At 39.1% G+C, this 27,785-nt stretch overlaps 1 protein-coding gene across 2 annotated transcripts in view; it reads left to right on the forward strand.

Moving 5' to 3' along the window:
• Positions 1–3,569: 3,569 nt before the first annotated feature.
• Positions 3,570–27,785, forward strand: part of GNAI1 (G protein subunit alpha i1) — a 32,326-nt gene continuing 8,110 nt past the window's right edge. The window contains exons 1-3 of one of the 2 annotated variants that reach the window (XM_066550932.1): positions 3,570–4,007; positions 23,256–23,298; positions 23,378–23,519. In XM_066550932.1, coding sequence (XP_066407029.1) covers positions 3,890–4,007; positions 23,256–23,298; positions 23,378–23,519 — 303 coding nt within the window. In that variant the 5' untranslated portion in view covers positions 3,570–3,889. The remainder of the gene's footprint in view (positions 4,008–23,255; positions 23,299–23,377; positions 23,520–27,785) is intronic. The other variant, XM_066550931.1, reaches the window with a different exon arrangement.

A 27,785-nucleotide genomic window follows, 5' to 3' on the forward strand; every position in this document is an offset into this window, starting at 1 on the left:
GTTAAACCAAGCAAAACAACAAAATCTCTTGAAATAATCGCCTCTCAGGAATGAGGCCATGAAACACACAGCTCCTGAGCAATCTCCCAACTCGTCAGAAGAAGGTAAAAGCTGTACAGTTCTAACTGCAGGGATGAAATACATTGTCTCACATAACCATACTGCTGTGAGGCAATGCTAATCCCTGAGTTAGAGCTTACACATTCCCTATGTTTTGGATAACACATAGGGATCATTGGTGTACTGATCAAATACATACCACATTTATCTACTTAACTATAGTTTCTTTCACTATCTAGTAAATTATTTTATCTTAGAAGAAAATACATCAGGTACAGCTCTGTGGTAGCTCCAGGTGGTGATTCAGAGCTACACTGCTCCACAGCACCATGTAAGACATTATTTGTTACAAAGCACTGCACTGACAACATTTGTTCTGAATATTGGGAGTTTCCTGGCCACAACAGAGTTAGCACAATCATTCCTCAGCCCTCTTGGGCACTGTGAAAAGAGTTTCTGCTATTCCATGCTCCTGAGAGCTGCCATGTGTGTGAAGTAACACTAGAATACAATAATTTATCCCCTGCACCATTATTGCATAAGTGGGACTAAACAACTGACATTAGTGAACACTGTTGAAAAGATCTCTTATTGTTTCAAAGAAGACTGCATAAGGAAATAATATTGGTGAACCTGTGCCATGTAGTACTTCCACTTCTGAAAAATTAAAAATTGATACCAATTGGCTTCAAATTTTAAAGGAATGCACATTAGAATGCTCAGGAGTTGCCCTGTTTTTTGTAATATTGTCCATGTACAACCAGGTACAATTTAAGAAAATTTCCTAAATTACAATTTAGGAAAAGGTAGTAGAAAAGTCCTAATTTTGAAATAAAGTAGGCTTGGGTTAAATAGAACTAAGAAGTCAATCTTTAAGACTAAGCTATATGTTTAAAAGAGAAGATACTATCCAGTTCTGTTTTCCAAATACAGGGTCATAAAAAGAAAAGGAACTTGGGTCTGTTTCATGTGTTTTGCCAATGAATGTAGTGACAGTGCTAAAGGGGAAAAAGGACAGAGAACACCCTAATAAATACTCCTGGTCAAAAGCATAGAAATGTGTGCTTTATGCACATGATTAAATGAAACAAAATCCATGCAAAGTTGAGGTGTCCTTCTTGTAGTATCTCCATTTCTGTCACATCTGCCACTCTTATTATCACATTATTTCCACCTACCATAATCTCTGTTTACTACTTTCTTATCTCTTAATCTGTACTTTCACTTACAAATACCCTAACCACGTGTTGTTTATCTCAGAAATCATTCTTTATCCTTGATTTCCAAATCAGAAAAGTATCCCTAAGCTTATTAATTTTCATCTCCACTAACTGTTCTTTCATGAGCAGCAGTTGATATTGCACCCTCTACCACAGGGGAGGCCAGGAACCCTAAAACAAGACTAGGTTTCCATATGTGAGATGAGATGTTTTGTAAAAGCTTTTATCCCACACAGTACCAGGGTGGAAGTCTGCCCAAGAGAACACAGAATAGACTAAGCACCTGAACAACCTAGGAGAGCAGAGAAGCAACAAACACCTTTCAGGTGCCCTGGCATTCTCCATAGCAGTAGGACAATGAAGATGGCCAAATAAAATGTCAGAGGTCTTATAAAGTCTTGAGAACTGATGAACTTTGGGGTTTCTTTAAGAAAGAATTCTGTACCATCCTTTGCTAGGGCTGAGAGCATGCCTACCAATCAGAAGATGTGAAAAATATTTAACTTATAGTTTGAGTGTTATCTACTTCATTGTTTATACCATTACTTATGGTTTATTCATTGTCAGCATCCAAGGACCCCTGCAAAGAAGAAAGACCAAGACATCCAATAAAAATAGAACATTTGATACACTTTTCCATTGAGTATTACAGGAAAAAAATCTTTTTAATTTGCTAATTATAGTAATAGCTGAGTCTGACTTAAAGTCTTTGCATTCTAATGCTAAAACACCTTCTGTGCTGTAAAATGCTGCTCTTTTTGAGCTCGTTCTGGGGGCAGAAGTTCTTGAAATTCTATAGAAACAAAAAAAAATCCTAAGGACTCACGGGAATGATGAATCTTAATTTAACAGATTTGCCTTGTAGGCTTTTGCGCCTTATGTTTTGACTGACGTTTTTCCTGAGATTCACAAAGTTTTATCAGTTGTGCACAGTTCTATCTACAAATTTCAGTGAAATCAGTGTTTCACCCTATCAGTGCTGACCAGATGGGGTTGTGGGTCCCAGTGACACCGCAGCTCAGCTGGATTATCCCGAGGTCCCTTCAACCCCATTTGTTCTGTGATACTATTATCGGGTAACGGGATCTTTCTTTTGCAATCCAAGTGCAACATGTGCGTGCTGGGGAAAGACTTTGTAAACATTGCATAGTTTCCTTAGGGCTTTTATAATAAACAGCAAAACAAGTCATAAAACAACGTCTGACAGGTCACAGATGTGCGGACAGCCCCATGCCAGGGCTCTGAGATAGGGCAGAGAATCACAGAGTGGGTCAGGTTGGAGGGGACCACAGCGGGGCATCTGTGCCAACCTCCCTGCTCCAGCAGGGTCATCCCAGAGCACATTGCCAGGGACTGCATCCAATTTACTGGAGTATTTCCAGTGGGAAAGGCTCCACAGCCTCCCTGGGCAACCTGTACCAGTGCTCGGCCACCGCACAGTGAAGCTCTCTCATGTTCAGGTAGAACTATGTGTGCACCAATTTCCCTGCAACCTCTCGTCCTAGTGCTTGGTACCACCGGGAACTGCTCTATTCTCCTGGCACCCCCTCCCCTATCTAAATTCTTATATACACGGATGAAGGAAGGTCCATCAGAAAAGAGAGCGGGATGAGAAGTTCTGAGCCGCGAGGTGGGGCGGTTCGTTTGGCTTTGGGCTCGTGAGGTAAAGTACGGCTGACCGATCAGCCCACGTAAGAGCCAGCCCTGCTACTGCCCCTCCTGAGGGCCGACTGCCAGCACCCAGCGCCGGCGGGGCTGCACCCCGAGGTGCTTCCCTGGATCCCGGCAGCGGAAACAGCAGGACAGGAGGACAGGGCGGGACAGGGGGACGAGGAGCTCGGTTCCAGCATCCCCCCGGGGTACCCCATTGGCACAGCCCAGCCCGGTGCTCCCCCGCCCCGCCGAGCAATGGAACCTCCCGCGCGCGAGCAGTTTAAATTCGAGCCCCTCCCCGGCAAGTGCGCGGGGGTATCACCGACCGCGCTGCTTCCAGCCCCGTTCGCGGTCCGTTCCCGCTGTGCCCCCGCTTCCAGCCCCGTTCGCGTTCCGCTCCCGCTGTGCTCCCGCTGTGCCCCCGCTTCCAGCCCCGTTCCGCTCCCGCTGCGCTCCCCCCATCCCGCCCCCCGCCCCAAAACGCCTGGCCGCCGCCGTGCGCACGCGCGGCCGCGCCCGCCGCTCTTTCCGCCGTGCACGCGCTCCCCTCCTCTCTCTCTCCCCTCCCGGCGTGGGCGGTGCGCGCGCGGTCGCGCGCCTCCGTCGGGGCGGGGGCGGTGCCGCGCGCGCAGCAGCCTCAGGGCCGGCGGCGGGAGCGGCGGCCCCGGTGCGAGGCCTCGGTCCGCCCGTCCGCAGCCCCGCTGTCCCCGCTCCGCGCTCCCCCGGCCGAGCCTCCCCACGCCCTTCCCGGTCGCTGCCTCCCCTCTTGGCCGTGAGCCGAGCCCGGCGCGCGGTACCCGCGACGCCGCTGCGCCCCAGGTGAGGGAGCGGGGGAAGGAAGGAGAGAGCGAGCGGGGAGCACTCGCTCCCCCTCCCTCCTCAGCGCCTCCCCGCCGCCGAACCCCGCCGCTCCCTGCTTCACTTCTCGCGGCGGAGCCAAACAGCCCCTTCCCAAGATGGGCTGCACGCTGAGCGCCGAGGACAAGGCGGCGGTGGAGAGGAGCAAGATGATCGACAGGAACCTGCGGGAGGACGGCGAGAAGGCGGCCAGGGAAGTGAAGCTGCTCCTCTTAGGTAAGGGATGCCGTCAGGGGAGGCTCCTCTTGAGGTAGCCGCTCCCCGAAGCTCCCTCGCCTACCGAGGGGTAGAGTTTTATAGGAACCCTCCGGGCTGGGCGGGGGGCGGTGCTGCCCTCGGAGACCGGGGTACGTGCTCGGGGCCCCTCAGAAGTTCTGGGGTCGCGGGAGGCACTGCAGCCTCTTGGAGCAGGTGGGCGCCTCGGCTGCCTGAAGGATTAGAGGCAGCGCCCCGGGGAAGCGGCGCGGCGTGGGCTGGCCGGGCCCTGACTTCCATAGCAAAGGGATAACGCCTGAAACTTTTGACCTGAACTCTCTGTTCCTCTGTTGAAAGGAAGGAAACGTTACGTAGGGGGAATATTTACTCTTAATGTTTCTTGTAGACCTGAGCAACATCTAAACTGTTGCTGCAAGAGTAAAGTATAGAAAAGTGTCAGAAGAAAAAAAAAGGCAAAGCACCATTTAACTTCTGAGGTTTTTTTGTTTGTTTTTGTGGGGTTTTTTTTTTTTTTTTTTTTAATTTTGTGGAACTTGCTTGTGTTTCTGGGATCTTACAACGGGAAGTACCGCCTTGATGGAGCTACTACATGTGTAATATAATGACTTATAGCGTGCCATCGTGTGTTCTTCAGTTTTGCTCACAAGTACTTGAAGCTTGCCTTTTTGTATGTTTTACGATATGCTTTGTGTGTAAAGGTAAGGTTATTTTTAAAATTGCAAGAAAAAAGGAAGTGAAAATTTAAGTAGAGTACATTTGTTCAGGACTAAAACTACTGTAGGCTGGGGACAGTTGAATGCTGCAAGATTTGCATTGAATTAATGTTGTGGGAAGTTTCACAGTATATTCTGTGTAGCTAAACCAGACTGGGTCTAATAGCGACTTAAAATAGCTGTTGAGTTGCAGCTTCCCTCTCAGAGGTGACGTTTCAGGCAAACTTTTTAAATGATGCACAATATCTCACTCCCCTCGACATTGATTTTGCTCTCCTGTAGTGCTCTATTCACTACAAACGTAGTAGACTGCTTAAATAACTTTCTGTTGCTAAATTCTAAGATGGCTCCAGGAAGGGACAAAAGACTGAGCAAATTTTATTCTAGATGAAGAAATGAAACAAACCTAGAATGGGAAAAACAAAGATCCTAAAATGATTTTCTAGGTTTAAAATTTAACTTGTGGAATAAGCCAGAAACAAAAGCTGAAATTTTTCTCCAGGAAATGGAAGTGGAAGCCTCTTGGGTCAGCTGAGAGGTGGAAACCTAAATCTGTTAAGTTTTGGGCTGGTTCTGTGCCTAGTCCTGAACACCTTTGGAATCCTCAGCTTGTTGTATGGAAATGTTTTCCTGTATGTGATAATAGCAATACTGCAGATGTTACTGCCTTTTTAAAAAGTGGGAAGATAACACTTTGTGTCATCTGGCATTTGAAATTAATTTTCAGTTTTTTGGTGCTCTGTATGGAACTTGTAGTGCCTGTAGTTTGGTACTTGTTTTCCTATTTTTCATCTTAATTCTTGGGTACAGATGATGTCTGTTTAAAGATGCTTTAAACTTAAGAATGGATTTTGTCACTATTTTAATGCTCTTATGTACTAAGTCCTATGTTATTAGCTTAAATTTGATAAATTCTCTGTTTCTAAGGCTGGGAAGGCTTTCTGCTGGGCTCTCATGAGATCTGAGGACATGAACAAATGGTCAAATACATGTGGGCTCTCAGGGTGTTCTGAGCAGCAGCTCAGCTTGGGTTAGCATTTCCCTCTCCCCTGCTAAAAAGAGGTGTGAAGGCTGACAGCCTGGCTTCTCCTGGGACCAGTGCTGGCATGATTGTTTAAACAATGATTACCTAAATGTTTAGTGGACTCTGGATGAGGTTTTGTGCTTACACCCATGGATGCACGTATGTATTTCACGTGTTTTGGAAATAAAGCTTTTTCCCTTCCTCTTCCTTGTAAGTCTGTCAGGTGTCTTGAATGTGATGTGGATGCTTTATCTGGTGGCAAAAGTATTTAAAGTTATTTCCACTAGAGTCACTTTCTTCTCACCACTCACTTTCCCAGTTGCTTGTTCAGCCCACATGTCAGAGTTTATCATCTACTCGGTTGTACTCCTGCATCTATTTGTGGGTTTGTTCTGCTAAGAAGATACTGAAGTGAAAGGAAAAGTAGAAATTGTGGTCTGCTGCCAGGAAAATGCAGTGTGCGAGTGGCATCTGAAACACCTTGTTTATGTAGAAAAAGGTCATGTAGCTGTACACCTATTATTATTATAATTGACCCATTAAATTGGATTTATTCCAGCATATATGAAAATTCTGGTTTTGCATGGTGATTAGAGAATCCTCCTGAAGTTTAAGCTAGAATGCTCAGTTGAGGGAAGATGTTTTCCTAAAATCAATCGATTTCTAGATTGGAAATTTAATTTATTCCATCATATGCTTTTCTAATTTTTTTTCTAAAACAGGAAATTGCAGGGATTTAATTGAGAGAGATGTGACATTGCTGTACCTGAACCATCACTGTCACAATGTCACTGATGCATGTTAGATATATATTTTGTTTTCCTGTCTCTAGGAATAAGCAGATATATTTAATGTGCACAAAATACTATTGAACTGGACTGTCTAAGTTCTTTTGTCCTATCTGTAAATTGGTTCATCACTTCATAAAATTTTCAATGCCGGTATTAGGAATAAAAATGCTGGATTCTAAGCATTATCCATTTATAGCTATTTTAACTTTAATTCTCTGCACTTCCATGTGCTATCCCAACAGCAGGAGAGCCTTTCCTGGAAAATTTCTGAGAACCATCGTTCTTAGAAGCTGAACTTGATCTTGTAGTTGGTAAGCCAGATGGAAAATGCTTGTTTATACATGGGATTTGATGATTTTATCTTTTAAAACTATTACATAAACAAGCTTATTTACTTTAATATTATTTTCAATCAGTGTGTAACTTAAGTTTCATGAGAACTGAAAAAAAATATATAAGTGCAATATATTATATGACCAACACTAAAAGTTCAACATACAAAAGTATATACTTTTTGTTAAGCAGTTTATTTGTGACAAGTTGACAGTTCCTAAACTTCTGTGTCGTATTTGAAGTAATATTTTCTCTTTTTCTATTTTTTTTAACAGATAAACTCCTATACTTAGTGTAAGATTTCTGAAAAGCAGTTTATATTTTGGCTAGCTTCCAGACAGAGAAAGTAGTAGATCCAAGTTGGTTTTTTTCTTCCGTGGTTCCTCATCTTAACTTTTAATTTTTAACAAATAAAAATTCTAGTGATGCTTGCAGAATGAATGTAATTCTTTTGTTGGGAGGTGGTGATTCTGAGTGACCAGTCTGTGGGCTGCATTAGTAGGCATGTGATCCTGGTCAGGTGTGCATCCCCAAGCACATTTCTGTTGAATTAGCAAGAGCACATAAGGCTGAATTTATGCCAACTGCAGGAGAACAGGCAGTACCTCATTTAGTAGAATGCCTTCTGGTATGAGGTTAAACTCATGAGGTTTTATGAATACATTCAAATTGGCACCATGACTTTATAGGATTAGCACTTTGTCTTTTGAATTATCACATCCTTCACCAAGCTTAGCAAATTGGTGTTAAGGCTCTTTGTATCTTGGATGAAAAAGGCAATAAATGTGTCCTAAACATTCTTTAGGAGCAGGTCCTGGGATCCAGGAAGTCACAGGCCATGTGTTTGACAGCTGTCATTGTGTGTCTCCTTTCTGGATAATCACAGTTGTAGATGTGAGTTCAGTGGATACCTTTGTGCTCATGATTAGCAGAGCCACTTTTCTGTTCCTGAATAGATCCTTGTGATTCATACTGGAATGTGTGCATGTCGTTCTTAAAGATAAGTGACATTTAGCAGGCAGTGCTGCATTTAATCTTTTCCATTGCAGCTTCCTGTTCCTTAAGATGGTAGCTAGAACAATTCTATTTCATTGTTTTTCTAGTTCTTCACATCTCAGGCATCTTTTTCTGTCTGCTTTTCTTTTGTTCCAGACCTTTGTCTTTCTGTCTGCTCAGCCAAACTGTGTATCCTGCTGCATACTCATCTTTTCAGCAGCATCATCTTCACAGTGCTTGGCAGTACCTGGCTTCTTCCAGACCCTGTTGCAATTGGACTAAAAAAATACATTTATGCTGCTTGTATCATTACTTCTCTTGCCTTTCCTCTAGAATATTCTTTTTCTCTGCACTTGCAGACAAGAAAGACTTTAGGAGTCTGAACTTAAGAGACCTCTCAGAAAAGCTTTTTTCTCACAAGTATGGCAGATTTCAGAGATGTTGACCTTATCTTCATGAATTATGCCAGCCTAGTCCAAAACATTTGTACGAAACTATTTCCTGTCTTGCCTTCAGAGACAACCATCTACAGATGCTTACCAAGTTCACCTCTTATTTAAAAGCTGATTTCTGATACCTAAAAGAAGTGTTTAATGTTTGGGTTTGGTTTTTCCTTGTTGGTCTTGTCTGTGTTAGTGTAAACACCCCTGCCCCCCATTCCTGCCTGTCTCCTTAGATTTAGCAGGAGTTCTGAACTAGGAGCTCTCTTGCATTTTATTGTGGTGCAGTTGGACTCTGCCAATCAGGATGTTCCTGATGTGGAGTGACTTGATTGTCATAGTGTAATAATCCCCTTGCTTTTGTGAGAGGAGACTCAGGGATGTGCAGTAAGCAAACCCATTTAGTTATGGTTGTGCTTGTACTACTGCAGTGTGAGTTCTTTTATGCTTGTCTCCATCTGTTTGAATGTTGGTGTAAAACTTCACAACATCATAATATTGGTCTTTAATGTGTGTATAGACTTCAGTATAAATTATCTTTAGTGGTTTCAGGTCTTCTGTTGCATTACTATATTTCCTCTTTTTGGAAGTTACTTTATAAAGTCACTATTTATGATTATATCATGATGTTAGTTCTTTAGCATTCTTAAGACAAAATTTACCTTAGTGCCTATTGTTTTAGGAAGGGTTTAAGAGAAACTGTGCATTATGTGCTTTGCTGTGTTACCAGTAACAGTGACTTTGCTTTTATAAAATTTTGATTAAAAAGTCTAGTCATGTATACATAAAATTAGTTGTATTATACCAGGTATTAAGGGGTTTTTTTTTAGTATTTTAAGAGTTAGAAAACATTTTAAGCTTGAGAAGTGGTTTTTTTTTTTTTTAACTTTTCATTCAAAAACAGTGTAAAGCTGCTGCTGTGTTCCTTCTGAATTAGAGGCTCTAGTAAGGTACTTTTTGATAAGCTGTCCACTCCCAGCAGCAGCAGTACCTCAAGACCCCTCATAACTTTTGTAAGAAACTATGATGTAATTAGTGTCTTCCTACTTTTATCGGCAGCACAGTTTATTGTATCATCATTTGATATATTTATATCCTTGTTATATATGACAGTTTATTTTGTCCTATGGATTGTAGAACCAAAGTTGTTGTGGATTTCAGCTAGCCTCCTTTTGTGAAGTTGTTTTTAACTCACATCAGAGCTAGACTTTACAGTGCAGCTCCCTGCATAGCTGTGTTGGCACGACTTGAACTTGGGGCTCTGTGCTCTAGTTAGGCTGTAGTGATTTAAATACTCGTATTGCCAGAGTGGGTTGTTCTTGTGCTGCTACATTTTACCTTTTAGTTGTTTTGGTCCTCTGAGAAGGAATAATTGAGTAGCCAGCATATAAGTCTGGCTAAATGATTTGAAACCGAACCACGGGTCTGGCTCAGAGGGCATAGAATTCTGAAGTCAGTTTTGCTGTCTAGCTAATGGATGTCTGCAGTGTTTCCTGTAACATGCTACCTGGCAAATGTTGTGGTACAGCAAAACTGGATGTAGAAAGTAGGTATTTAAGATGTTCTTGTTAAATGTGAGGGTGTTTTTTTTGGGGTTTTTTGGTTGTTTTTTTTTTTTTTTTTTTTTTTTGCCTTGGAAACACTGAAATAAAGATCTTAACTGACTTGATAATTAGCTATTAAAAGTTTGTGTTTTTTCCCCAAGACATGTATAGGAGAACCTGTATGAATAAAAACTTCCAATTGTGAATCTTAGTCATTGTCCAGCTTTTACCTAGGTTTGCTGTTCTATTCATTCCCCTTGTTTGCTCGGTGCCCTACTGTTACCTCAGGCTTTGTGTAAGTTACACAATTATTCTGTGAATGGAACTCAGTTGATATTACCTGAGAGATTCTGTATCCACAAAGTATTGAAGTTGGTAAGGTGTATATAGAGTAGTTGGAAAAATCTGAACTGGATTTTTCTCACTCAAAACTTTTCACTCTTAGAAGTCCAATTTTTTTTAGTGGCTTAACTTAGTGACATTTGAGTGGAAGGATAACTGAGATTTTAACTGAAATTAGACTATTAGGATGAATATAAACTGGTTTTGCTGGCACGCTTGTGTACCAGGACGACTGTATGCTTCTGCAAGAAGAGATTTGACCTCATCTTTTCTTAATGCTATATATTTTGTTCTCCTTGAGCATTAAGTAGGAACAGGCAAGACAAAATAAGATTTCTTAGCAAGGATGGGAAGTAAAGGAGTGATTTTGTAGACTAATTACCCAAATTTGTGAGTGCTTATAGTCCTTATACAGTACAGGTGTATGAAGTATTAGAGTTGGGGATTTGGAAGATGCTTCCCATCATCATCATGGTTTTGCCTTTAGAATTTGCCAAGTTGTGGAGCCAGCTTCAAGGTCTCTAGAGTTATCTATAGCTTAAAACTCACAGGTAGCTGCTATCTGCACCAGTCCTTGATTTGAAAGTGTGTTACCTGTTGAGGTTAGATTTTGACTTTGTTTCATTTTTGTTCAATTGCTGACTACCCCTTCCTTTGAAACGTATTTCTGTTATTTTTTAAAGTTACTTTTGGTATAATTCACTCAGGATCTCCGCTGATGGGGCTAATTGACGTAAAGCAGTTAAGAACCAATTCTTTTAATAAGAGACTTGTTAAAGAAGTTATAAGCCAGTAAATTCTTAAATATGCGATAAGTTAGTTAAATGTGCGATAAGTAAGTGAATTGGTTTTCTGGCTTGGAAATTTAAGAGTCATTGATGCTTTAAATAAGACCACCCCTGATATGCTTTGTTAACTTGATCATCAAGTTGCTGTGTTGATTCACAGGTGTATGCTTACATGGGTACTTGGTGTTTATATTTACCAATACATGTAAACTTCAATATTGTATGTCCCTATAAAGTTGGTACTGAAATTAGAAAATACTTTTTGTGAAGCAACTTATTTAAAGGAATCAACACATTCATATATACTGTGCTTCAACTTCTGAAATAGACCAGACCTCATTACTTTTTCAAATATTCTGGTTAGAAATGTAGTGTTGCCTTTGTAGTGAGTAATATACTTAGCAAAGGTACCTGATTAAATCTTAAGTGAAATATAACAATATCTGGGCAACCAGAATGGACAGGAAGGCTTTACAATCATTGCTCTAAGCAGATTGTTTTTATCGAAGTAATCAATGTATTGTAATAAAAATTCCTGTTGAAACTGTGAAGTGGGTTTATAATTAATAGTCTAGAATTTATTATGACCTGTTTCTTGACTTGAAAGTACTGGTGCTATCAAATGGCTACCTGTAATCCTATCTTCCTTTTGCAAAGTTGATGAAATATTTTTTTGCATACAACTTTGGGGTTTTTACATGGACAGAGCTGTTGTAGTTGTTTGAATCATGCTGCAAGTTTTTTATTGGTCACTGTGTAAGGACATTCTGAATCTCTGGGGGTTTTTAATAGTTTCCAATAAAACTAAAGAGGTTCTTGCCTACTTTCTAAATCTGTATTGGAATGCTGGAAATAAGCAGTGGATGTTGTCTTACAAGCAGCAGAGCTATTCTAGAAGCTCTGTGTTGCTAAAAAGGGAAGTGCTCTTGCAGCATCTGGCTGAATAGCTTTGCCCTGTCCCTGTCACTTTTAAATGTTTAATTCAGGGTTTTTTTGCTGGTTGAGTAGTCAAACTGGCTGTCCTGATTAGACTTAGTTTGCTGCTGGAGTAGTCAATTCAACTGGTATTTGATAATGGTCTGATGAGGACCTGACTAAAAGCATAATGAGGAGCAGAGATATGTGCTGGAAATGCAGAGTAGCAGGTGGAGGGGAAAATGGATGCAGAATAGGATACTTTCAATTTCTGTATTGCTGTGTCACAGTTCACTGTAGAATTGGATTAGGAATAATGTGAAATTTGCAGGACCTGCAAGGTCCACTTGGTAGACATGTTAAACTCTATTCAAAACCCTCTTTTTTAAGATTTCTTTGCTATAATAGGAGACAGAGATAGCCCACGTTAAGGAATGTGCTGATTGCCAGTTAGAGGTAGGAGCTTCTTTTTGTTCCAAATACAGGGAGCATCAGATCTGTGCTTCTTCATGCTCTTGTGTTTTGTAGGTTGTAGGCTTGACTAGGAAGAATCCTCTTCTACCTAGCACTTCTTGGTGAAGAATGCAAGATGCTAGTGGGCAAGAAGTACAACTGCCAGCCCAGTGTCCAAACAGTAGAGAAGAGAATGGAGGCAACTGTAAAGTTGTAGTAATATTAAAATAGTGTGAATGCAGTATTGAAACTTGCTATTACTGGAGATATTGGCCTTGCAATAAACAAATTGGGAGTAAACCAGACAATTGTTTTGCGTATTTATAGGTTTTATTTAAAGAAATGTTATTTTGAATCCTGTTGATTTCATGTCTGCTAGTAATGTTTTATACAGTGCTGAACTGAAAATTAGTAGTGAAGTCTCATTGAAGTGCTGACTGTATTCTTGATGCATTAAATATCTCTTGAAGCATTTTGAAAGTGGATTTCTCAGCTGTGTGCAGATCCTTAATAAATCTGGTAAACTCTTGGCAAAAGTGTTATATTCTTTCTAAAGCATATAAATGCTTAAGCATAAAGCTCTTGAATCATTGACATGGATCCCTTCTAATATGCTTTAGGGCTGCAGTGTTAGCTAGCAAAAGCTGTCATCTAATTCCTAGATGAGAGTCTATTTATATTATTTTCTCTATCTGCTGTTCTGGAAGATAGCAGCATTTGGGGTTAGGTTAGATCAGCCTTTGATGACATACTTGCTTGAAGCCCAACACCTGCTTCTGTAGGTGTCTGTTTTACTCCTTGCTTCTGGGATTATTGGGTGTCTTGGAGGGGGTTGACATTTTTATAAACTTAAGAGCTGTTTCAGTTTAATATGAGACTGGTTAAATACAAATGCTGTTTAAACAACAACAAACCCCAAAAAAAGCTGTATTTTTTAAGTACTGTTCACCCTACTCCAGGGCAGTTTTGTGTGTAAAATGCATGTGCATGGTACAAAAAAATAAGGTGGACTATGCTCATGAATTTTCTTTCTTGCTTCAAGTACAAATAGGAGTTATGAAAATGTTTGTATTTGAAAGAAATTGTTCACTGCTATCTAGGAACTTTTTACATTTTAATCTCTGTCACTTTAAATCCATCTGAGTTCTGGTGGAGTTGGTGACATTGAAGTGAATTTAGGTCAACTATCAATATGGTTATTTTCCTTATTTTTGTAGATCTTAGTCCTTGAGCTACAGGATGAAAAACTCTTAAGTTAGATGTGGATGAATATTGAAAATTAACATGAACTGAAGTTTATTGCTTTGTTTCTACAATAATGGGACAGCTTTTAGTGTAATTTCATTTTCCCTGAAATGAACTTTGACAGTACCCATTTATCACATTTGCAACAAATACCTTGTTGTTATGTACCAAGTAGAGCTTTGAATAAAATCAGTTGAGATTTACGTGAGAGATCTTTTTCCTGTTTTGCTAGAAATGCACACTCAGTTTTCTGATTGTCCCAACTCTGCAGTTACATAGTTATATGAGATAGCTGGGACAGTAGGTTCTGTCAAAATCGTAGATAGAGCAACAGTAGTGTTGTTCTGAATTGGAAGTGGGGCTTGCAATGAAAATACATTGTTATTCCAAGTTGTTTTGTTGTATCTCTCTGCCAGAACAACCTCCATAAAGTATGCCTTTGTTGCAGAGGAGGATTTTTTATAAAGCATTTTTGTTGTGATTAATGGTAGGCTGCTTAGTAAGTTTGCCCTGGTGTCTCTGAACCTGCCATCTTTGCACACCGTATTTATAGCATGGTGCATTGTTAAAGGCCATGAAGGCCAACCACACTGTGGAGAGCAATGCCAAGGCACTGTGGTTTTTTGGAAGGTTTATTAGATACACATTTGAAAGACTGGATGAGGCTTGCTGTACTCCGTTGACAGAAATTGATGGTAACTCTCTTGATAGAGATTGTAAGAGTAAAGGACTTGGTTCTTTCTGTTGGAGCAGTCAGCATTTATCTCCTAGATTGGGCTCACATACAACAACCACTGGAACTCATGTTCAAGAAGATCTTTAATCATATTCTTTCATACCATGATTTTAAATTATGTAGTAATTGTTTCTGAGCATACTACTTTGATTTTTTTAAGTAACAAATTTAAATCTTACTTCAGTCTTGTAGAGCAGATAGTTATTTGCTGTATTGAAGTTCCATTCAAAATCCTAACAAGTTTTTGGGCTTTGAATTTTGGAGAGATTTCCAAGTATTTTAGATTACATTAGTGTGGATGCTGGCCTCTGATACATTTAAGTAGCCAACTGCTAATCTTATCAAGCTGGGTCAGTATTGGCATCTTAGATAAACCTGAAGCCATGCAAGTTTAGTTGCTGGTGATGTGCCATGTAGTTGTCAGGCAGCAAGCATGATTACCAAGTGGTTTGCATCCCCAAAGGTGCATTAGCACCTGTGTTTAATTTCTGGCATAAGTGAGAGGTTTATTTCCAAGCCTTTGATTCTCAGCTTGTCGTGGTCCTGCGGGGCTGGGCACTTCACATGAAGGAAGCTATGCTTCTGTCTTAATTGAACCAAAAAGTACAATGGCACTGTCCCTGTCTAAGGCAGTGATGCTGGTGTTTAAGAGATCTCCTGTACATTCTGGACAGATACACCTTTCTAAAGTAGCTTCAATTCCAAGGTACCACATTTCCTTTTGAATGTTTCACAAAATTTCTGAAATATGACACTTGGCATTGTACTGGTGCTCTCCTTTTGAGTGAGATGACTCCCCTGTACAGTTATAAGGGATGCACATAATGATAAAAGAGTTCCTACTATGTAGCAGTAGCAGGAGCTAGTTATTTAAAACACCTGAGGAATATAGAAATGTGTTTGAAGAGCAAGGTAGAATTTGTATTCAAAAGCTGCATGCATTTAATTTTGTATGGTACATAAAATTGCACATAATTTCTGCTAGATGTCTGCTTATCACATGATTGAATTCTAAGCAAAAAGAACACTTCATAACACTTTGTCATAAAAAGATATGAAGCACTAATTGAAGATTGCAAGTAGCTCAAAACTCAGTTTATACTTCTAAAGATATGAATAGAAGTTACCTGAAGGTTTGCAAAATGGAGTCTCTGCCCTCCTTGTTTCACCATAAAATTTATTTTTAGAATTCATTGGGTTCCAGAGGTTATATTAAATGTAAACAAATATTTTCTCCTTCTTGTTAAACTAATTAACACTGCCTTTATCACTTGCCTATGTGTTTGCTCTAGTAACAGACTAAATACCAATTTAAGAAACTCAGAGCAGTCTATTAGATATCTAGACCTGAATAAACATACAGGATGCTACTACGAGTTTATATGTGATTGCTTCTTGAGATGACATTTTATCTTAACAGTTTTCTTAAATTATGTTTTATGTACAATAGATTGACTATTTTATTGTATACAGTTGATTTCAAACATCTAATAAGAGCAATACTGAAGACCTAGGAAAGACAAAATTAGTTGTAATTAATTTTTGATTTCTTAGGGAATTTACAAAAGTGACAGTGGTGTATGGGTATAAATGGTATTGCTTCTGTAGAACTAAGCCTGCATTTGCTGAAACCTTGAGAATTATCTCAGTTCTTTTATCTCTAAAAAGAGATTGGTGCCGTAATTTTAGAATCTGTCACTTCTCTGGTTTAAATCAGTGACGTAATCTGTGATTCACACTATTACTACATGGCTAATTTACTGAAGTATTTTCTGCCAGATACTAATCATATGGATTCTTAATTCATTGAAAGATTCCTGGCACGTTCACATTCCAGTAGCTGTGGAAATTCCAAGACTAATGCCACCTTAGAAGTAATGAAATATATCTCCCTTTGGTTGTATGAAAACAGTTGGGAAGGGGAAAAGGGACATAAACTGCAAGGGCTAGCAGCTGCTCCAGAATAAGAAGAATGCCAGATGGTGGTAGATAACTGTTACTGTTGGGAAACTTCAAAAAGGGGGAGTGGACAAAATAAGAAAATTCAGGCAGAGCAATGTGGGTTTTGGAGAATGTTTCATTTGGTGTTCAACCTGTCCAGAGTGTGTTGTAGCAAAGTTTCCACCGTGGGTTTCTTGTACTAGCCTTGATGTATTTTGAGTATAGTAACACTGATTGGCAGCTTGACTTCTAATTTTAATCTCATGTCTGATGATGTGTCATGAAGTGATAAATTTAAGAAATTACACTTCCAAGGTACAAAACCGTGTGATTTTGTAAGAGATTCCTGACCCCATAGCAGAAAGGGTAGAAAGCACTGGGTGTTTAGTTTGTGCTGTGACCAGTGGCAGCTGAGAAACAGGCACAATTCAGCTTGTGCTTTCTACTGTGAAGGTCAAGTGTCTGACAGAATTGGATAGGAAAGGTGTGGAGAAGAGAACTTTACAGTACCTGAAACCAAAAATTTACACGCCCATGTATTTTATTTTAAATTTCACTTGTGTCTTTATGCTTAAGTCAGTCTGGTCTAAGTGTCCTATTCCAAGGCTGAAAAGCTGGCAAACATCTGTTGAAAGTTTTAAATGAATTGCTCTTGTCCATACTTGAACTCTCTTCTGGTAACATACAAGACTGTTCTACATTTTGTGGATTCTGTTCCTTAGTCTGACTTATTTGGTGTTATTTCAAAGCCAGCCCAATTTTTCTCTCTAGTTTTTATCTAATGCTTAAGTTATTTTAATTTAGTCTGCATTTTTTTTCTATGTAAGTATTACGAGGAGTATATTTATTCAATTAGAAATACTTGTACTTGAGATTTGATTTTGTCCAAAGAGGGATACTGTGAACTTGAAGTTTGCCTTGCTTTTTACTTTGGTATTTGATTGGTTTCTTCAGGAGCCAATTAGCAAATGTGTCACAAGTTAGAAGTGTTACTGTTAAGATCTCAGCCCTTCCTTTTGGTACACGGGTGCATAAAACATTTGTTCCAGAAATTAGTAGTTCTGGAATGCTTCCTATGTAGGCAGTGTGTGGGATAATGAGTCATGAGACATTCTAAGTAGTTTAAAGTAACATTTTTGCTTACCTGTTAATTTTAATCAAATTATTAAATGTTTCAATTCATTTTAAACACAGATTTGCTCCATTTGGAAAGAATATTGAATTTAAGATGGTGTTTGCTACAATTTCATAGTAATGAGTCATAGGGTGATAAAATCATTTAGGTTGGAAAAGAACCTTAAGATCGAGTCCAACCCAGTCTTTTTAATTGTTTTTAAATTTCTTTTTAGAATTGACCAATTTACAGCTTGGAGGATCAAATATTGCTTTAGCTGTTTCTTAAATTTATTTGAGCTCTGCTTGTCTTACTTGGCTCCTTCAAGGGAAAGATTCATTGAGACTGATCTGTTAAATGTTTTTTTGATGGGTTGGGGGCTTTTTTTGAACATGAAAATGCTTTGATTTTTTTTCTATTTCCAAAGTAGAGAGCTGGCCTTGGAAGAAAAATCATAATATGAGCTCAGTCCCTCTTTAGCTGAGCGTCAGCTTCACCATGCTGCAGGTGGGGCTGGTCACAGGCCTGGGTTTATGTGCTGGCTCTCAATTCATGGAGCGCTGTCAGAATTCATGCTGCATCCAGGCAAATACTGCTCTGGATAGCACAATACTAGCTGGGAAATAATGGCATGTGAAGGTAGAGCCTGAGTATTAAACTTTGATGCAGAAGACCCTTCAGATTATAGTAGAATCTGTGGGGATAATGTGAAATTTTGCTATTTAAGTTGGATATGCTTTGCTCCCATACTTTGGCAGTCTGCATAAGGAAGCATAAGGATCTACCTGCTTTCTGGCAAGAGGGTATAAGAAGATTATTAGATTTAATCCAATTTATGTTCTTACTCAACTACATGAACAAAAGTTTTAAAATTCTTTAAATTAGATTTTTGTAGATTGTGTAGCCCTCTTTTTGAGGAGCACATGAAAGACATAAAAGTGGTGCAAGAGAAAGAAAGGACTAATCAGTTATTGAAACTTCCATTAATGTAATGACCTAACAGTTAACTTAAATTTCCATTTAAAAGTAAACAAACAAAAAATGCCCACTACTCTTTTAAATTCAGAAATTACATGCTGCTGTTCTTCTAGTCTAAGCAGAACTGTCATGTCTTTTAAAAAATATTTTTGTTATAAATAAATAGTAACAGAGCCAGTAAGACTGTTCAAATTCTTGACAGTAGTGATCTAAAATCAAGTATCGCACTTAAATAGCAAGCAATAAATAGCATCATTTACTAGATGTTTGAGGAATAGTCAATCAAGTCTGTCTAAATTTAGAAGTGTTTGGTTGTGACAGTATAGCTAGCTCTGACATTTTATACACAGCTGTCACATGTAATATTTAATACTGCTTGCTTCTGTCCAAAACTTTCTAAACCAGAGTTAGTTCTGTTCTCATTTTGCTGTATGAGCAACTTCTTTATGCTGAGATAAAAGAGGGAATTTTACAAAGTATACTGTCAGAAAACCTGGCAGAGTTCTACATTCAGGAGTGCAAAAATAATGCATTTCCTTTCAGTATGGTTCAATGTGTAAGGTGAAATTTTCCTGTCTACTTTGCAAAGATTATTAGGAATGCTGCAGTCATTTCAGTGTGCAGTTAAAGGAAAAACCCAAACCAATCATTTCTGTTTTCCATTAAATAACATAGGGGAATGCACCTTCCAGGAACTCACTGCTGATGTTAGGTACTCTGTAATAAATGACTTAATTATTCTTTGTGTATTATGGGTGTATGTGGTTATAAACTGAGAATGTTTTTATGATAATTGTAGGTATTTGATACATGTGAATTCTACCACCACGGAGAAACATGCATATCTGACTCAAAAAATGGAGTACAAGGTGTATGACAAAAATAATTAAATTTTTAAACTATAACTAGCCCTGACACTGACATTCTTGGTTAGTCAAATATGATAAATTTTTAACAGAACATTTCATGAGGTTATGCAAATTAAATGCTGTAGTATATTTCTTAATATCTCCAAAATTGCTGTTGAATGAAGGGAATATAACATCTTCAAATTATTTGAATAAAAATATTAGTCCAAAGCATATTATAGTAATTTCATTAATAAAACTAATCTTTAAACTTTTGTCACCTATTTGCACTTAAGTGCATAATTAGCTATTTTGAGATCATTTGGTTTATAAATGCTTCAGGTGTCTAAATAACAACTGACTTTTGAACTGGTGTCTGATTTCTGTTTATATTAATGTACTCCCATGGCCAGATTCTCAGATTTTGAGAACTATTGCTGCTCTATAAAGAAACTTGCATATTTATAAAGAACTAAGTCTTTTGCTTTGACATGAGCTAAAGATGGCATTAAGCAATCTAGATTGATGCTGACAGGCCTGCTCTCTTCCTTAGCTCTATTCCTCTGAGCTCAGTGTCTCCTCTGGGTTCCAGCACTCATTCTCTGGTGTTGGAGGAAGAAAGGTGTAACCACGTCAGTAGCAGTGCTGGGAAGACAACTCAGCACCATGTGGTGGGACAGCCTCTGACAGCCAGTCTTAAATTGGGCTGAGCCTGTCCTGAAGCTATGTATTTGGTTTAATAAGAGGAATATCCTAAAAGCATCACCTTATAGTATTTAAGTATTGCAATACTTTGTTCTGCAGAAGTTAAATACTTGAGTTGGAAGAAACCTCGTAGAGGTCATCTAGTTTAGGCCTTGGCTCAAAGCCAGACTAACATCAAAATAGATAAGGTTGCTTGGAGCCTTGTCCAGTTGAACCTTGAAGATCTCCAAGGCTCAGTTTTTACTTCCTCTGTGGGCAGTGCAGCCTCTTCATGGAGCAGGTTCCCTGCACCTCCTTCCCCTATCTCTCTGAAATTAGATGTGCTAGGGGTTCTTAATTGCCTCACATCTCTTTGTTGTGTAGGTCTGACAAGTTTACTTCTGCTTTAAGCTGTCAGAAGTGGGTGTTATGGCAAGGACAGAAATTTACAGATATCCAACCTTCTTCTCCCCACACCAATCTTTCTAGGATTAAAATGCCCAGTTCCTTGTAGCTTTTCTTTGAATGTCACGTGCCCTCTAAACATCTAAGTGACCTTCAACTGTTTTTTGTCTATCTCATTTCCTGGGTGCTGAGGGGGAGAATTGTATACAGTACTTGGATACAGCATAATGAATGCTGACTGCTGGGGATGAGCAGTGTCCTTTGACTTGTCTGCACTGTTGCCACTGCAGCAGTGGAAGCTGTTGGCCAGGGTCAACCCCAACACCCACACAGCTGTGTGGTCACTCTCCCTTGGGATAAGGAAAAAATAGAAGGAAGGCAAGAAGATACATGGGTCAAGATAATGATGTTTTAATAGGGAAAACCATGGCTTGCACGCACTAGCAGAGCAAAGAGCAGAGTTAATTCCTTCCTTCTCACTGGGAGGCAGGTGTTTGGCCACTTCCTGGAAAGCAGGGCCTTGGCTTGCAGAATGGTTGTGTGGAAAGAATCATAGAATCCTTTAGTTTGGAAAAAGCTTATAATGTCATTGTGTCCAACCATTAACCCAGCACTGCCAAGCCCACCACTAAACCATGTCCCCAGCTTCCAGAGCTGGAGTTTTTAAATACCTCCAGCTATGGGTGACTCCACCACTTCCCTGGGCAGCCTGTTTCCATGCTTGACAATGCCTTTGATGAAAACATTTTTTTACTAATAGCCAGCCTTAAACTCTCCTGGTGCAACCTGAGGCCATTTTCTATTGTCCTATCACTTACTACCTGTGAGAAGAGACTTACCCCACCTGGCTAAAACCTCCTTTAAGGTAGCTGTAGAGAGTGTTGAGGTCTCCCCTGAGCCTCCTGTTCTCCAGGATAAAAAACTCCAGTTTCCTCAGCTTCTCCTTGTATGAATTATGTCCCAGACCCTTCACTATAACCAACCTCCAAAGGTTTTAGCAAAGAAATGTTCAGACAAACACTGTAACAACAAATGACTACCCCTCTTCCCCCCTGAGTTTTTACTGCTGAGAATGGTATCATATTGTATGGAATGTCCCTTTGGTTGACTTAGGTCAGCTGTCCTGGCTGTGTCCCTTCTCAAGGTCTTGTCCAAGCCCAGCCTACTCACTAGGGCTGGGGACCTGGTGGAAAAGACAAAATGCCTTGATGCTGTGCATGCATTTTTCAGCTATAAGAGAACCATCACTTTATCTTACTAATGAGTGTTACCAGCCCTGGTTTAGCTACAAACCTGAAGTGCAGCACCATAAGGGCTGCTGTGAAGAGAGTTAACTTTGTCCCAGATAGACCCAGTGCAGCATCCTGTAATGTGGTTGATCTTTATCACCACAAGGCCCCACTGCTGACTCTTCAGTTTCTTGAGCCCCACAGTTTTCCTAACCTATTAGTCTCAAATCTAATGTGTTGGATGTGTTACTCAGTGCCCCTTGCAGGACTTCATAATTGTCTGTGTTCTGAGATACCTCAGCTCAGTCCTCTAGCATGTGAGGACCTTCTGAATAACACCTCTGTTATCTAACACTGGCAACCACTTCCTGGCCTCCCAGGCTCATGTCAGCTGCAACCTTGATGTCAGTGCATTCTACTTTTGCTTTCAGGTCATTGGTTGAAGATGCTAAACTGTGCTAGCCCAGTGTTGTCTCCTGGAGACAGCCTAAACACCTTCCAGTTAGATTTTTGAACCATTGACACAAGCCTTTAAATGTGACTGTCTAGGCAGTTTTTCAGACACCCTGAAGTTGGTACTTATCCAGCTGGGTACAAGGGCTGCCATGGACGGTGGCATTGGAAGCCTTATTAGAGTCAAAGTAAATTACATCTGTTAAATGTTCTTCACTCCCAAACCCACCTGTTTCCTCATGAAAACTTAGTAAGTACAGTTTGTACTTTGTAGACCTGTGTTGACACTTCTCAATAACCTTTATTTTATCCAAGAAGAGGTTGACTGTCACGAGTCAGGTTCTTGCCCTTTTTTTGGAGACAAATAAGTACAGCCTTTGTCAGTGCCTTTCTGTGGTCAGAGTGTTCTTTTGGTTATATTGGAGTTGGACAATGGGTGATCTCTTTGCATTAGAAATACCTGTAGATTGTATGAAGATTGTACTCACTTCTGTAAAGCTATATTGAGAAAAGGGAACTGTGAGAGGGAGAATTCAGCACAAGTCACAGAAAAACTGGGAGTGTGCTATCTAAAGGGATTAGACTGCAGCTGTAAGAGTTCCACATGTTTTTAGGGTAAGAAGCAGACTAAAGATAGATTGTTGAGACAGCAAAAACTGCATCTTTTTCCCTGTCTGTTAACAGATACTGTTTTTCTAGGCTTTGTATTTTAACATAGCTTCTTGTTTTGTTTTGTTGTTAAGCACTTAAAATGATATCAGGTTGACTGGCAAACATCATGCCATCTGTTCTAACAAAAAGTAGGCTGACTGTTGGTTTATTCATGCTAGGGTCAAAAGACGGTTACAAGGACTGAAGCCTTGAAGAATTTTAAGGTGTTCATTTGCAGTTTTGAAAGATCATTAATACAGTGTGAAGAGTGGATTTTGGTTACGTTTTGGTTAAAAAGACAGAGGAATTAAGCTTTAGATCTCTTTGAAGTTGAGCAGCTTATCACCTGTTCACATTAGAAACACCAGCAGACTGTGTAAAGATTATGCTCTCTTCTGTAAGAGAAAAGACTTTTAGAACTGAGATTTGTTCTTAAAATGGCTTGATTTTGCAATTACCAGATGAAGGTGCATTTTTATATTAAAAATCAGTTTGTAGCATGTTCAGCATGTTGTAACCTGTTGAAGGTTTTTATACGGGTTAAATACACGAAGTATAGAATCAAAATGTATTTTCAAAGATTAGTAAAAGCCTAATAGTGAATTTTCACATGTTTATTTTTCAGGAGCTGGTGAATCGGGGAAAAGCACAATTGTCAAGCAAATGAAGTAAGTGTGGTGGAATACGGTGATAGATAAATATTTTTTTAATTTGAATAGAGAATTTATTTATTTTTTTCTTCCATAGGATTATCCATGAAGCTGGTTATTCAGAAGAAGAATGTAAACAGTACAAAGCTGTTGTCTACAGTAACACCATTCAGTCCATTATTGCTATCATTAGAGCAATGGGGAGGTTGAAGATAGACTTTGGTGATCCAGTCAGGGCTGTGAGTATTGAAATACATGCACAGATATACAGCTGAAATATCCATACTATTTCCTTCAGAAATCTTTGTGAGTTACAGTGTTTGATAACTAAATGCCTTTGGTCTTTACACACAAGGTTACCTGTGGAGCAGTCAGCACTGGGTTGATTCACAACAACTTTTTGGTTTAGATACTATTTTCTGAATTCTGTCTAAATTTGGAGATCTAAACATCTGAATCTTAAGGACTCCACAGTCATGTCTCTATTTGTATGGACTTGGGGGCTACTAAGTAGGTAATTTAGGTTAGGCACCTTGAAAAATACAGCTTAAATAGGGAGGCATCTAGCTACTTCTGCACTGTACTGCCTGCACCTCTCTATTAGGTCATAGACACAGTAATGCCTGAACATTGCCAGCCTCTGAGCTGGATCCTGTTTCATACTGATTTCCAGTGTTGAGGTCTTTATTTTGCTCAAAGAGACATGGGCATGGACCTGCTGCTGGGATGCCATTTTTTCATTATACTAATCCTGGGATTTTTCCCAAGAAATTAGACCTTTTCCTAAGCTTTTCTGCACGTTTTCCATCTTATTTCATCTAATGTCCCATGTGCAAATCTCTGATGAGTTTATTTGCCATCCCACCTACTGGTATCTCCAGTCCTAACCCTGTGCTCTTACTTATGGTGACCCTGATTACATCCACATCTGGTCAGGCAGGGAGATGTTTGGAATATCTCTGTAAAATGCTCAGTTTATCTTTTTTTTTGCTTGTCTTCTCATTACAAAACTCTATACAGTCTGTGCTGCAGTGCTGAAACTGATCCCCAGAGTTGTTGGTCTGAGCAGCAGTTAAACTTGGTTCAGGATGTATGCTTTTGTCTCCTCCCCACAGAAATCAGAAATCACAGTGCAGAATGCTTGCCAGTACTGGTTTGGAAGCCAGAACTTGCCACAGTGTGACTGCCTCACAGGAAAGATGGAGGAAGGATCTTGTTGTTCATGAACATGTTCATAAGTATATGTAAGGTAGTCAGGAATATTTTGTCATAAGTTCTTTCCATCACTTTAAGGTAGAATTACAGTTTGGGAGGCAAGGAGGGTTTTTAAAAGAAACAGTATGTAGATTCTTCATTCTTGACAGTCTTCAAGATTTTATTGATTGTTTGAAAAGCAGTTTATAAATGTTAGACAGTATTCATTCAGTAACCTTGTGAAATGCAGTATGTATGGTTGTCATAAGGAAGATGCTTGTAAAATGATGTATAGTGAGTCATAAAGTTGTATCTGAAATCTAAATCTGATTGAAAGCTAATTACAACCATTATTTTATGTACATATGTTAATTCTACCTGATGTTTCTTCAGTTATAAGCATAACTAGTAAAAGCTTCAATTTCACTGGTTATTCCTCTCTACATTTGCTCTCATGTTTGCTGTAGTCTGCCCTTGAGACCAAAGTTTTCCAGAGCACTGACAGTATTTCACTACTTGTTAGTTCAGTGTTTGTGCAGCCCTCTCTGGAGTCTGGCAGTTGATGCTGGAAAGAGGCAGATGGTAGACTTATGTTACTGAATGCGTAGTAAGAGAAACCGGAGGAGGAGTAAATTTAGGTGTTAGCTGATAAAATGACTAACAAGATTTTGAGGGCCTTGTTATATATGATGTCAGTTTTAAGTCATCTGAGTTTTTTGACTTCAGAGAGCTGTATAAATGATGAGGCAAACTTGTGTCAGGAACAATCTTAAAATAGCTGTCCATCCCTGTGTAATTAGTCAGGTCTTGGTGGTCCAAATTATTTTTTTTTCAGGGGAACATTGCTATGGAATGTTAGCATTAGATGTTAGTAGTAGCATGTTCATACCTTAATTATTTTCAATTTTGTTTTAATTTTGTTGTCTTTAGCAGAAAAAATAGCTCAAAATTGTAACTCCTGGTGTAAAGTGTTACATTCAGATTATTTTTCTTAAAATTATGAGGTGAATTTCTGATGGTTTTGTTCTAAAATGGGGTAAGGTGTCTTTGAAAATCACATACTCTTATTTCTGTCATAAGACTAATGGTAGAACAGTGAGTTGGATGTTCTCTTTTTTGAAGTTATTGAATCAAGGGAGCATAGGTAACACCAGCAGGTCAGTTGTAAATCTGGTGTATCTTCCTTTGTGCTACAGGATAGTTTAAGTAGAAGCATTTAGTGAAGGTGCTTCAATGGCCTGTGAACCACTTTCTAAATGTGAGATTTGCACCCGTTGGAGAGATTGTTAAATTGGTTATTTTACATTACCTTATGTATGGAATCTCTTTAAAAAAATGACACTGTAGAGGAAGTTTCCCTATTTCAGTGTAACTAAAGGAAATTCTCTAGCATTGATTAATAATTAAAATAGAACTTGATCATTGCATACTGCCTCACATGTGGTGTCTGTGGTAGTTGTCATTTTAGCAAAAGGAAGATGGGGTAACAGAGACCATTTTGCATTTTAATGTTTGGCCTTTAAAAAAGCTGAAATTAATTATCTTCTTCTGCCTTTCCTTTCCCCACTCCCCTGTTTGAGAGCATGTAGAGATACATGAAAGTCAGACCATCTTAGGTATAAAATGTCATCATATTTTGTGACAAAACTGTCAGTTTCTAAGCTGTTTCCATCATGTGTCTTAATATATTGTCCTTTCTTAAAGATTTGCTGCTTTTGTGAGTTGTAGGTTCTTGCATTTGCATCCGCAAACAGTATTCAAGACCAGAACTGTCATTCAGGTTTCTTTTATGCAGGCATAGTGTTCAAATTAAAGCTCCTGAAATCTGACTATCCAACCCTTTGATCTTTAGAGCTCTGGATTTTATATGTAATTATTATTGCAATCTGTTAAGTTTTTATTATTTGTTCACAGTTTTTTCTGTGTATGTATAGTAATCAGTATTTTTGTTTGATGAATGTTGTTTTAGATTTCTACCTACTCTAGCTTTCAAAAGACACTTTCAACTATACATCAACAACCCATTCTTCATATGCATACCTACAAATGTATATATATGTTTGAATCTCTTCAAGTTTGGCTTGAGTTCACTGAACTGCAAGCCTTTCATTTTCAGCCTCTGAAATTCAGTATTACCCAATCCATCTGTAAACAATTTCCCTGTCAGCTCACACAGTCTTTGATTATTTAAGTCGACAGTGGACAGTATCTTTAGAGCAATCACTGCTTTCTGTGCTTATCCTGAAAATGGGCTTTATTTTCTCCACAGCTTTGTTTTGGAACAGCAAAGTGACAGATTTTTCTACAGATTTGCATATGTGTCTTCACGTACATTTTGTGAGAATAACGTTATATGTTGCCTTTTTAAATCCTCCTCTTTCTTGAAACACTTTCAGTTCCCAACTGACATGTCTGAGTCTCCCTTTTATCCTTCCTCCTTTCCAGCTTCATTGTTCTCTTTCTTTTAATTACTGGACAAACAGTGCATGCTGTGGATAGTTGTTACAAGCTGATTTTTCTGGCTGACGTACCTTGGCATTGGATCATGTTCCCCTAATAAGCAAGGTCAAGCAGCTACCTACAGGAGAGTACTAATGTGGATTTTCCCTATATCCATCTGCTGTCTTTCCTTCAGTGCCTTACAGGCCTAAATATAATAGAAATACTTTAGAAAATAAAATATTAAGTTTTGTTGCTCAGTCATAGTTGGATGTTGCTGGTGAACTGGTCAAATGCTGATAAAAGGGGAATAGTGGATTTACATCCTGTACTCCATTAGCCTCACTCTCAAAGCCAGTTATTGTATATAGTTTTAAAATCCAGCATTTGCTCTTAAAAATCTTGATGTTTGCTTGATATTGCATTACCAAGAGAACCTGGTCTCAGTAGAATAATTAAGGCAATGGGTATTTGTAGCTGATTCATCTGAAAAGATTTTTAGAAGTGTTTTTCTAATTCCTGATGTATTATTGGGAAGAAGTGATTATTTGTCCCTTTCAAAGTTGTGTAGTTAATTAAAATCAAGCATTTAATTTGTTTTCTTCAGTTGTTCAGTATACAGCTACCCTTCTGAAGGGTCTAGTTTGTCTTGTAACCATTTTATCCAGGATGTGGTATTATATGAGCATGTATGGTTAGCTTTAGGTTTGAGCACAAAATATGTTACTACTCCTGTTTATAAAAACCTCACTCAAGTTATAAACAGACCAGAAGCTTTGTCAGCTAATGATAAATTCGATTACTAGTCTTTTTCTGTTGTTAAAAAATGTGGGAATTAATATCTAATGCAGAACACTAAAATAAATTTTCTT

Source organism: Molothrus aeneus, chromosome 5 (genome assembly GCF_037042795.1).
Source record: "Molothrus aeneus isolate 106 chromosome 5, BPBGC_Maene_1.0, whole genome shotgun sequence".
Classification (NCBI taxonomy): domain Eukaryota; kingdom Metazoa; phylum Chordata; class Aves; order Passeriformes; family Icteridae; genus Molothrus; species Molothrus aeneus.